At 45.6% G+C, this 13,074-nt stretch overlaps 1 protein-coding gene across 1 annotated transcript in view; it reads left to right on the top strand.

Moving 5' to 3' along the window:
• LOC127490640 (uncharacterized) overlaps positions 1-11,966 on the top strand; it is a 218,621-nt gene extending 206,655 nt beyond the window's left edge. The window contains exons 6-7 of the mRNA XM_070075740.1: positions 11,157-11,285; positions 11,907-11,966. Coding sequence (XP_069931841.1) covers positions 11,157-11,285; positions 11,907-11,966 — 189 coding nt within the window. The remainder of the gene's footprint in view (positions 1-11,156; positions 11,286-11,906) is intronic.
• Positions 11,967-13,074: the final 1,108 nt, after the last annotated feature.

A 13,074-nucleotide genomic window follows, 5' to 3' on the forward strand; every position in this document is an offset into this window, starting at 1 on the left:
AAAAAGGATTTATTTATTTATTTGGAAAAGCAGTGTTACAGAGAGGAGAAACAGAGAGAGAGGTATTCCATCTACTGGTTCACTCCCCAAACGGCCGCAAGGCCAGAGCTGGGCTGGTCTGAAGCCAGGGGCTTCTTCCAAGTCTCCCACAGGGGTGCAGGGGCCCAAGGACTTGGGCCATCTTCTACTGCTTTCCTAGGACATAGCAGAGAGCTGGATTGGAAGAGAAACAGCCAGGACTCGAACCAGTGCCTGCGTGGGGTGCCGGCACTGCAGACAGCGGGTTAATATGCTACACCACAGCTCTGGCCCCTACAGAAATTCTTAACTTGCTTTCAAAAGGACTACGCAGTGAAGCGTCTCCTTTCACTTCCTGAATTCATGTCCGACCAGGCTTCTCCTCCCTTATTCTGCTGTTGAAGTGATTTCAAAAGACTTTAAGAAGACTGATTTCCTATTCCCATCTGAGATCAGTAACATTTCTAAAGGAAATGTACAAGCTTTTCACACAATCTCTATTTGCTGAGGTTTTCACCGCTACTATTTCTACCACTTAAAATTTTATTTATTTATTTATTTATTTTCGCTTTGAAATACCAAAGAGAGATCTTCCATCTGCTAGTTCATTCTTGAAGTGCCCACAGCAGTCAGAACTAGGCCAGGCCAAAGGCAGGAGCCCAGAACTCAACTCGGGTCTCTCACGTGGCTGTCAAGGACCCAAATACTCGGGCCGTCATGTGCTACCTCCTAGGTGCGTTAACAGGAAGCTGGATCACAAGCAGAGCAGCTGGGACTCAAACTAGGCAATCCAATGTGGGATGCAGGAGTCCCAGATGGCAACTGTTTTTTTAAGATTTATTTATTTGAAAGGCAGAATTAGAGAGAGAGAGATCTTTACTCACTGGTTCACTCCCCAAATGTTCGCAATGGCCAGAGCTAGGCCAGGCGGAAGCCAGGAATGAGGAGCTTCATCCAGGTCTCCCACGTGGGTGCAGGGCCCCGAGTACTCAGGCCATCTTCCACATTAGCAAGGAGCTGGAGCAGAAGTGGAGCATCCAGGACTCCAACAAGCACCCGCGTGGGATGCTGGTGTCACGGGTGGCAGGTCAAATTACTTTGCCACAATACTGCTACTTGCCTGCCCCAGGTGTGTGTTTGGTTAACTTATTATTTATTTTCATTTTCTTTAAGAGAGACAGAGACAGAGAAAGATCTTTCATCCGTCCACTGGTTCACTCCTCCAAATGCTAGCAGCATTGGCTGTGGCTAGGCAAAATTGGATGTGGATCTGGGATTTGAACCCAGACACTCCCAAATGGGATATGAATCTTCCAAATAGTGCATTAGCTTCTGTGCAAATCACTTGTTGCATCTGGTGTGTTTTTAGACTGCTGTTATCATCTCAGAATCTTGCACAGTTGAACTCTTAAATATTTCCGAGGACTTTATAGAGAAAGGCAAGACATTAAACTCAGAGTAGCAATAAATAGAAGGTGGCAATTATTCAAGAAACATCTACTTTGTACTTGGCAAGAATAGAAAGATGGGAAAAACACCAATTCTTCACTCTGGGAGTTGGATGGCTAGTAGAAATGATAAACGTATGAACAAAAATTAAATAAAATGTCATTGATTCTCTAACGAAAGCAACTGTAAGATACAAATGATTGGTGGTGTTCCAAGTGTACTTTGTGGTTATAAATCGATACAGATGGCAGAAAAACTCCTTGAGAGCGTTGTCTGGATTTGCTGTGTTCAATTCCTCTTCTCTCATTTTCTCTTGAACGTGTGCCAAGTAGGCTCTGGTCCTCCTGAAGCTATAAGAGCAGCTGTTGTCAGGGTCACCAGCTCCCCAGCATCCCGCGGCTGACATTTGTTTTGTTTTGTTTTGTTTTTTGACAGGCAGAGTGGACAGTGAGAGAGAGAGAAAGGTCTTCCTTTTCTGTTGGTTCACCCTCCAATGGCTGCTACGGCCGGCGTGCTGTGGCCGGCACACCATGCTGATCCGAAGGCAGGAGCCAGGTGCTTCTCCTGTCTCCCATGGGGTGCAGGGCCCAAGCACTTGGGCCATCCTCCACTGCACTCCCGGGCCACAGCAGAGAGCTGGCCTGGAAGAGGGGCAACTGGGACAGAATCTGGTGCCCTGACAGGAACTAGAACCCGGGAGTGCCGGCGCTGCAGGTGGAGGATTAGCCTAGTGAGCTGTGGCACCAGCCTGACATTTGGTTCTAACTTCTCTCAGATGTCTGTCTGCAGCTTGGACCTTCCCATTGGAATTCCAGGCCATGCATTGAAATGTAAAATAGGCCGGTGCAGCCACTCAATAGGCTAATCCTCCACCTGTGGTGCTGGCACACTGGGTTCTAGTCCTGGGACACTGGATTCTGTCCAGGTCGCTCCTCTTCCTGTCCAGCTCTCTGCTGTGGCCCGGGAGTGCAGTGGAGGATGGCCCAAGTGCTTGGGCCCTGCACCCCATGGGAGACAGGAGAAGCACCTGGCTCCTGCCTTCGGATCAGCGCAGTGTGCCGGCCACAGCACGCCGGCCGTAGCAGCCATTGGAGGGTGAACCAACAGAAAAGGAAGACCTTTCTCTCTCTCTCACTGTCCACTCTGTCAAAAAAATAAAAATAAAAAAATTTTAAAAAGAAATGTAAAATAGATGTTTCAACTTTGTATTGGTTGTTGAATCTTCAGGTTTCTCCCCTAAACTCCCCTTGTGCATTCCCCCTTCTCACCATGCATCTAACTGCTCATGCCAAAAGTCACAGAACCCTCCCTAAGTCTTCTCTGACATTCTCCAACGTTCACCTGCAAATTCTGCTGATTCCACCATCAGATAGATCCCAACTGCTCACTCATGGCCCTACTGCCCCCGGCCCTCCCGGGCTCACGCCTGAGTCCTGCAGCAGCCTCCACTCCTGCTCCCTCGCAGCCCATGCTCCACAGCTGCCAGCGTGGAGGGATCCTGATTCAACACCAGCCACATCATTCACTCCTCCGCTCCCCAGTCCTCAAGTCGTTCCCATCTCAGTGTCAGTGTCAGCGCGCTGGATGCCCGGCAGGACCCATGCAGACTCGTGCATGGCTGGCATCCCACCAGCCTCGCTGAACTCATCTCCAATTCCTCTCCGCCACCCTCATCGTGAGCACTCCGTCCTGGTGACCTCCCTGCCCTCAGCCACACCAGGCACCAGGCACGCTCGTAGCCCAGGGCTTCTGCTGTTCTCTGCCAGATACGCTCTCCCTCCAGGTCTGTTTGCACAGCTTGTTCCCTTGTCTTCCTTCAGCTTTCCAAGTAGGGTCTTCTGTTTCAGACAGTTCTAGCAAAGAAGTAAAATCTGTTGAAATTGGCTGGAGGCAGTGAGAGATTTGACCCCACAGCTCTGTAAGGTCCATGGGCTTTGTTCTGTCTTATGCAGGGCCAGGCAGATGGCAGGATGAACAGTGTTGCTTCAGATCCTGGAGCTTGGAGTTCACAGATCAGGGAGTGGGGAAGACAGATGGACGCCAGGTTGAGGAAAGCAAGGACAAGTAGCATTCCACAGGGACCCTGGCACCTGAATCAGGTCTCATGGCCTCCAGCCTGAAGCTGAGAGACTGCTGCACATACACCTGGTCCAGGAGCCCAAAGAACAAAAGGAGAGTGCATGGGAGGCTGGAGAAGTTACAGGCAGGCCTCAGGCTGAACAGGGGCCAGCAGATAAACCCCACCGGCCCTGACCTCTCAAACAACAACCAAACAGGAGCTGCTGCACTTCTTCTCTCCAAGGTGTAACAACAGCCTTGTAGAGTTACACACCTGGAGGGCATAGCCCTTCCACAACCGCTGAGCCCAAAGCAACACTCACAGTGCTCCCAGCCTGACGTCTCTCCCATACTGCTGTCTGCTCGCCCCACTCATTGTGAGCATCATAAGGCCACCAACTTTTTTTCATGTCTGTTCAAAAGCTCTGGGCCTGTTGCCCAGGAGAACAAAAATTTAGCAAGTCATGGCATCAATGAATTATAATTAAAAGAATTTTTTAAAATAATTTTTTTCATCTGAGAGGCACAGAGATGAAAAGAGAGGAAGTTGCCACCAGATGCCCACAACAGCAGGGCTGGCCCAGTCAAAGCCTGGGCTTGGGAATGCTATCTGGGTTTCCCACATGGGCATCAGGGACTCAGCCACGAAGCCATCACGCCTGCCTCCCAAGGTCTGCATTAGCAGGAAGCTGGAATTGGAAACCAGAGCGAGAACTTCATTCCAGTTACTCCCCTATGAGACAGCAGTGTCTTAACTACTAGGCCACATGCCTGCCCTAGGATGAACATTTTTAATAGATTTGTAATTAAGATTGTCTACAGTACAGTTGCACACATATTTTCTAACTGAAGCAAGTGAGAATCTGAGGGGTAGGTGATGAATTCTCAGCCTGTGAAACAGAAACAGCTAAAGAACTAATGGTCTATGACTTACTCCCAGCCCCTAGCCCTCAGGGACATGAAACAAGTTAATCAAAAGTAACAGAAGAGTAAAAAGATACAGCATCTTTCAAGATAATATGTGGAATAGTGAAAGTAACAGTTAATAGGTAAAGGAAAGCTTATCACCCGACTTCTCACATTAAGTTAGGCCTTTGCTTAATATATTTGGCTGCTGCTAAAGTTTACCTTTATCATTTTTGTCTCACCTCCCACTCTTGTTGCAAAATGTGCACGGTGGGTAGAGACCTGTGTTCAAACAGGATCATGATAAATAGAGACCACTGCTGCATTTGCCCCTGCGCCAGTTCGAGCCCCACTCCCCAAAGAAAGCTCCTCCATGTCCAGTGGAGGCATAAATTGCTCTCTCTTACAGAATCCTGTTATGTGGGTTTATCTGCAACACAATTGACGTCTCTGGTTGTCTGTTTGTCACAGTAATAGTCAAGAGTTCCAACATCAGACAGCACACAGGATAATTTACAGTGAGCCTGTCTCTCAGATCTGGGCAGGGTGTAGCAAAACCACAAGAGGCAGTCCAGGCATCAGGGGCTGGCCGAAAGGTGCCATCACCATATTAGGCATAGAAAGAGGAAGGTGCTGGCAGCCTGTGAATCATGTGCTTGGGAGAGGGGAGCAGTGAGCTTCTCTCACAGCCAGAAAACAGTGATTTTTCAGGGTGATCACTGGGGTCATAAATATCCTGACCTCATTCTCCTTTCTCCCTCCAACTTCTGGCCAGAATAACCCACTGGATGACTCCAACTAGAAGCCAGGAGCCACAGGAATATGTTCCTAGAGTAGACAGCAAATTGGCAGAGCACAGGGTAAGCTCAGAACAGGATATGGAAGTGACCCAGCACACCCACTGAAGGCAAGAACTCGGCCTTCCAGTTTCATCCCCCAGGGCACCTTTTGCAATTACTTGGTGTGTACATTGCAGATAGACAAAGCGTCCCCACAGACTCTACTCACCTGTCTCCAAGCGGTTGGGCAGAACCCAAGGTAGATCTGCAGACGCTGTCACAGTGTCATAACACCTGCCTCTGAAGGGCCAGGCACCCTCCTGGAGGGCAAGAATCCTCCATAGAGTCATATATGGCACGATCAGGAGTAGGATGAAAGGGGAAAACCTTGAAAGACCCCGGCACAGCTTTCTCCCCATGTGGGAGGCCTGGATGGGAGACGTGGGAATGGGCTGTTGAAAGCTCAGAGCCATAGAACACTCAGTTCCCACAGCTACAGCCTTCAGTCAAATGCAATGGGGTGTGAACTCCTAGGCTGGGCCTCACAGCACAGCGCTGGTCACAGGCAAGCCGCTCTCTCAAGCAAAGAGGGCTTTGGCCAAGGTCTCCCAGGTTTATCGTACTTGCTCTGTTACTTTTAGCTTTATAACTTTATGTGCATGATTTATGTGTGCTGTTTAAATGCCGGTCAGTGACAGATTTAAAGGAAGATCAATAAAGAAAGCAGAGAGATGCCTGAGAACTTTGGAACTTAATTTTTTAAGTGTCAGGCTAAGGAAATCAGGGCAACTAGAACATGGCATATATCTTAAAGACCAATTAGCATTCTACATGCCTTTTATTAAATGGATACCTCCTTTAACTAGCTATATTGCTTTCACTTAACAGCCTAATAACCCGGAAAGTAGTAAAACTAAATGCCTACCTCATTGATTAGCCATCAAAAATAATATAATATTTCATCTTTCTCATAAAATATGTGCTAAAAATTTATTAGGACATTAATATACAGGTTTACCTCTCTAGTAGGACGAGCTATGAATCCAGAACAATATGCTTCCTTTGGTGTTTTTAAAAGTAACATTCTAGCACAGATCTGCATAAAATACATATGTGTGCACGTGCATACACACACGGCACCTTCAAAAAGTTCATGGCAAATGCATTTTATGATAAAACTATACATAGATTTCAAAATGTTTTGTATCAAAATATATGCATATTTTAATCCCATTGTTCCATGAAATTTTGAAGTACCCTCCTAGTAGGGGAGAGGGGTATTATGTGTAGCAGTTTCCATAAATCTGTCCTTGAACTTTTCACAAATGTCCTTAGTTCTCTCTCTGAGTACAAGGAGGGTTTTATAAACACTGAGGAATGGCTGCGGGACAGGCAGTCGCAGCGTCTGTCACGCAAGTAAACCATAGCTTTCCTCTCTCCTGAATTATAAGGAGTTTGATGGTCACAATTAAATTTTTAGCAATATTGTTGATTGCCCTATTAGAATGTAAGGAGACATTTCTGAAACAAGTTGCCATCACCTTAAACACAATAGTTGTAAAAAAAAAAAAAAAAAACCACTTTTGTTTGTTTTTTTTTCTCAGATTTCTGTATTGTTGATAAAGGTCTTCAAAATCATCCCACAAACTTAGTTCATGATAAAAGGCATTCACAATATTTTGTTTGTTTCACTAAAAAGTGTGTTTTTCATTGACACCTCTCTACATTCTTAGGATCTGATCGTAAACAAGAGAATCAAATCCCTCTGCTTGCTGATTTTTGCATAATAAAGGTGTATCTAACAGGAAGGTGGTTGGATACAAAGTAATACTTCTCAAACATATAACATTAATTTCTGATAGTCTGAAAGAACAAGCCAAGTTGCTTGAATTTAATCCCCCAAACTGGGTGCAAACATGTTCATTAGGGGGCTGACCACAGGAGTCTGTAAGAGGGTGAAATTAGATACAATCCAAATGTCCCAAATCAGAGGCCAAGTAGGAGGAAATGGTCATGTGTCCATACAGGTAATCATTAAAAATAATTATGCTGCTGCTTAGTTGTTACTTAGAAAATGTTCTAGCCATTGAGCATAACTGTGTGGAATAATATTTATTTGTCAAGGCATTCATGATGTAACACTGAATGAAAGGGTGGCCATAAAGCAGTTTGGAAACTCTAACTCCCTGGTTAGACATCACTCTAACCAGTGATCTTCTCCGAGTGGTATGATTGGAGTGAGGCCTTTCCCCTCCCGTTTTCAGGTTTTCACTTTCAGATACGTGTTGGCTTGTTCCCTATTGCTGCTGCTTTTTGCTTTCTTTTCCTTTCTGTCTGCTACTGAGTTGAACTAATTTCTGAAGAGAAAGCGCAGTAAGTGTGTGCTTCCTGCTGATTGACTGCTATCATGCTAAGAATGGTTTTATGAAGCATAGGTTAAGACTAGTCTCATTGAAAAATGGCAGTTTTTTTAGATTTGTAACAAATGGGATATTGACTAATAAACATGATCTGTGCCCTCACACAATCTACCTTAGTCTAATTGGAAAGAGAGAGCTTAGCTCGGCTTCAGTGCTGTTACTGAACATAGCAGCCACTTCTGGCCACTGCTTCTGTTGTCTCTTGACTTCGCCTCTTTATCCTGCCATGGTTCGGTGACAGTGACTCTTTTCACCAGGTTCCTGCTCAGTCTGTTGGAAATAGCACCTTGCCTGAACCTGTTTTAAGTGCCTCTCATTCGCTATCCCTCCTACGTGATCACAGGGGTCACCCACAGAGCCTGTTTCTCACGCACAGTACACAGCCACGATGCGCGCATACTCTATTCCCACAGGAGCTCCTGCTGTGCCTACATCACCCACTCTCCCCCACCCTCTGCCTGCTAATTGAGTTTGCTCCATGAGAAGCCCTGGCAGGAGATCAGTGGGCAGGAGAAAAAAGATGAGTGACTTCTTCCTTCATTCGTGCCCTGCCTCAGCAGAAGGTTCTGGCATAGACTCTGTCCCTTGACAACGACAGCTCCTGCTGGACAGCCCCTGTGGCTTTGCTGTAGCCCTACCAGGCCATTTGCTGCCCTGGTCCCTTCAGGCCGAGGGGCAGTAATAGCTTTCCATCGTTGCCAGTCCCTGGGTAGCAGAACATGCCTGCTTGGCTTCTGTAGCCTGCCTCCAGCTCTGCCGATAGCCTCTTCAGAAAATTCCCTTCAGAATCCCAGCTGAGCATGCCTTTTGTTTCCTGCCAGAACCCTGCTAATGAAATTGCATTTACTGAGATCTTGCAAGAGCTAAGAAGCTGCCTCTTTGTAAGGAGAGTGTAGGTAATAAACTGGCAGAGTTTAATACGTGACGAAATGCCAGAAAGTAGAAAGGAATGGGGCCAAAGAGAGCATGCCAGAAGAAAAAGCCCCTGAGCTAACGAATGCAAGTCAAAAGTTTGATAAGAAAATAAGGATCTCTCTGCTTCTTATTTTGAAAGCTAAATATGCAGGGTCAAGGCTAGTAAAAAGAGATATGAATACAAGAAATGCACAAGTCATGTCTATTGTTTGATGTTTAACCAAATTAAGTTATCTTAGGCATATAAACAGTTTCTAGACACGTTCTTAGGAAGGGATACCGTGGACTGGCAACATCATTCACTCTAACAAAATGTGTGTCAGCAGTTCACATGTTTCAAACGGTCGTAAACAATGACTTCAACTCTAAATACTATTAGCCCAGGTCACTTGATTTACGGATGCCATGATAAATAAATGAGCTTTTAGTAAACACTAAGTACAGGCCAGACCCTGTGCTGATGTGTTCATGTATATCATCTCCATTTATTTTCTTAAAAACTGTGCTGGAATGTGTGCTTGTCAACTTGATTCATCTCGGAGCTCTCGTTCTCAGAATCCCCTCTCTGTGTGGCTCTCGCTTAGAGTTGGGCAAAGAAGAACTTGCATGTGGTGGGAAGGCCAAGCCTGCAGAGGGCTCCTGGGGGTTGCCAGACCCAGTGGCCCCCAGATGCAGAGTCCTCCATGTGTGTCTGGCTCAGCTGCCCGACTGCTGGCACTGCTGATCAACCATGGCCCCAGACTCAGCATACAACTGCGTGGCTGTGGACTAACACAGCCCATGTCTCAGATGAGAAAATATTTTCCTTTCCCACACTCTGTCACCCAAGAACCAAATTCCCCAGAGATAGGGGCTGGGCATTCAGTCATTCTACTTTGGATTATTTGCCTATTCACGAGGATAAGCACTTTGATATATGAGGGACTGCACATTGGGAAAACTAGCCTTGGGAAGTGGGGATGGAGGCTAAGTGGCCAAAAATAACAAGAACATCCAATGTCCACCAGTGCATTTCCCAGGGGTTTCTCTGCCGTGGACCAGTTGATAATTATAGATAATGTTTATTCAGCTCCTCTGTGCCAATAATCCAGCTGTTTATACATCTAACTTTAGTTACAACCTTACAACAGTCATACAAAGCAGGCACTTTTCATTCTGTTTTACAGTAAAGAAAATAGGTAAAGTTGGTGACTTGCTGACTTCCAGTTTGTAAAATACAATTGGCTAAAAGTACTGAGTCTAGTTTCAGAACTACTAGATTTTCAACACCAGTTTGGCTAGCATTGTTGTTAATCCATAGTACAGAGATTCTAGTACTGCTCCTATATATTGCAATGACAAAATGTGTGGCATAAATTGATCTGCTTATTCCACAGAACAATTCTACGTATGCAGGATTTATTTTTATTTTTTATTATTATTCAGTTTAGTAACATTGAATTTTTAAACCCTACTTTTTGGCTTAAGCCAAAAAGTAAATTATAGATTATAATTTACAAATATTATCTCATAAACACAGGTGTCCTAAGTGGTGTCTTCATCATTGTGCCAAACATGTGCCCCATACCTATTTTTGATTTAGCAAATTTTAATACTTTTAAGGAATATTTTAAAAGTTAATTTTTTGAAAATTTTTATTTATTTATCTATTTGTTTATTTATTTGAAAACAAGAGAGATTTTTCCATCTAGTAATTCACTCACCAAATTCCACAACAGCCAGGATGGGGCCAGGGCAAAGCCAAGAGCCCAGAACTCAGTCTGGGTCTCCCGCATGGGTGGCAGAGGCCAAGCTTGGAAACCGTATCCTACCTCCCAGGTGCATAAGCAGGAAGCTGGATTGGAAGCAGAGAGCTAGGACCCAAACCTGAACCGATGCTCTGATATGAGCTACTAGCATTGCAGCAGGGACTTAACCTGCTGTGCCACAACACCAGCCCCGTATTTTTAACCTGAATTTATAAGGGCACTGTATCTTATTTCACAGTATTATAATTGACTCACAAGCTTTCTCAAATACACAAGCAATTCTTCTGTTTAACGTCCTTATAGATACAACTCACATGCCATAAAATTCACTCATTTAAAATACAAATTGAAGTGTTTACAACTTACTCCTTTAAAATATAAAATTGGGGCTTGTGTTGCAGCATTGCAGGTAGCACAGCCACCTGGACACCAGCATCCCTTATGGATGCCAGTTCGTGACTTGGCTGCTCCACTCCACTTCCAATTCGGCTCCCTGCTAGTAGCCTATGAAAATCAGTGGAAAATGGCCCAAGTGTTTGGACCCCTGCCACCCACATGAAAGACCCAATGAAGCTCCTAACTCCTGGCTTCAGCCTGGCCCAGCACTGACTGGCCATGTAGTCATCTGGGGGGTGAACCAGCATATGGAAGACATCTCTCTCTCTCTCTCTCTTCCCCTTCCCCTAGTAGCTCTTTCAAAATAAGTAAATATTTGCGTGCGTGCATGTGTATGTGTGTGTATGTGTGTATTATATGTAAAGTTGGGACTGGTTTTGTGGTACAGCAAATTAAGCTGCTGCCTGCAGTGCCAGCATCCCACAAGGGCACTAGTTCAAGTCCTGGCCGCTGTGCTTCCAATGCAGCTCTCCGCTGATGCACCTGAGAAAGTGGTGAAAGATGGCACAAGCACTGGGGCCTCTGCACCCATTTGGAAGACCCAGAGGAAGCTTCTGGCTTCGACACGGCACATCTCTAGCTGTTGCAACCATTTGGCAAGTGAACCAGCAGAGAAAGATCTCTCTCTCTCTCTCTCTCTCTCCCTTCCTTCCTCCCTCCCTCCTTCTGTCTCTCAGCCTTTAAAATAAGTAAATAATTCATATATGTATATATAATGAAAGTATATAATTTAAAGTGTATAATTCACTTCTTTTCATGAATAATAAAAAATGGCAACTATCATCACCATCAATTTTAGAACGTTTCGTCACCTCACAAGGAAATCCCTCATCCTTAGTCAGGTGTATCTTACCAAATAAGTTTTATTTAAGGTATGGTAAATCTTAAGTTCTCTTCACTGCTCTAATACTCTGTGTTAATTTAGGAAGGTTTTCAATTTGAAATCAAATATAAAACAGTGACTCAATTATTTCTTTTACATTTGGAATCGACGGTGCTTCTAATGGGCCAGGTTATCTAAAATATCATAAATATCTGAATGTAGATTATTTCTTAACAAAAACTATAAGAATAATATGGGTTTGATTTCCTTCATCATTTCTACATCTAACTCCAAATCGTCCCAGAGCCTAAACTACATCTGCTCACTAAAGATAACTTAGATCTTACAAACATGATTTGCTTCATGAAGCAAGTTTGGGGAACTATCTTCTCAGCTAGATGAAGCTGCCCATCAGTGGGAGATTTGGGCTCAGAGATCCCAGGACTATGAGTGACAAGTGAAGCCCACACTTCTGTAGGCTTCATATCAAGAGAATCAGTGCCTTCGAGGTAGCTGCCGGAGAAGGGTTTGGGGGAACCTAGAAGAGAGAGAGGCTCAAGCGGGGTAGCAGAGGCAGAGCCTAGAGAGAAGGTTGTGCAGGTCGGGTGGCACACAGTGAAAGCAGCCAAGGAATATTGGAACGGAAGGGCTGATCACCAGTGCCGCCATCGCCCTCTGGGGTTGCGTCCCAGCCTTCAGCAGCGTGGTGATATTTTCATGTTTCACCCACAGAAGTAGAGCCCCGGGGCACCCAAGGAAGGGGGAAGGAAGCAGGGGACTTGGGAGGCAGGCAGCCCTGTGAGCTCGTGTAGGAGTGCCAGGGCGTGCGCCTCCCACCACAGCCCCACAGAGCCCTGGGCTTACCGCAGAGGTCTGACTTGGTGAGTAGGGTAGGGTGTGGACCGTGTTATCTGGGTTTTGATAAGAGGGGCTTGGGGACTCCCAGGCAGCAGAGGCTTGGGCTACAGGAGGATGTGGCCTCCTACTACTTAGGAAAAATCCTACTTAGGAGAAATGACGCTGGGTTATTTCCTGCCATTGTTTCTATGAAGGCCAACTCATGAAAAATCTAATTTGTGCTGAGTTACAGGATTCCACACAGCTGCGTTCAGCGACTCAGCACCTCCATGCCAGAGAGGGGTTTCCAGATCCTCTTTTCTACCATGGCTGATGAGAGAAGAAGGTGCTGGCCTCTCAGGCTGCAAGGGAGGAAGTGGGTCTCTCAGCTGCTCTAGCACCAAGTTCTTTCGAATTGTCGCAGTGGCCTGGAGAATTCTGCATGTTGGTCTTTCTAAGTAAGCAGGATATTCTGTTAATTTTTCATCAGGACAATTTGTCTATCTTCATAACCCTCTGATTTGAACTTAAGATTTTTTTTAAAAAAGATTTCTTTTGTTTATTTGAAAGAGTTACAGAGAGAGGTAGAGCAAGGCGGGGGTGTGGGGGGGTCTTCCATCTGCACGTTCACTCCCCAAATGACCGCAATGGCCAGAGCTGAGATGATCCAAAGCCAGGAGCCAGGAGCTTCTTCTAGGTCTCCCACATAGGTGCAGGGGCCCAAG

The sequence above is a fragment of the Oryctolagus cuniculus genome, chromosome 6 (genome assembly GCF_964237555.1).
Source record: "Oryctolagus cuniculus chromosome 6, mOryCun1.1, whole genome shotgun sequence".
Taxonomy (NCBI): domain Eukaryota; kingdom Metazoa; phylum Chordata; class Mammalia; order Lagomorpha; family Leporidae; genus Oryctolagus; species Oryctolagus cuniculus.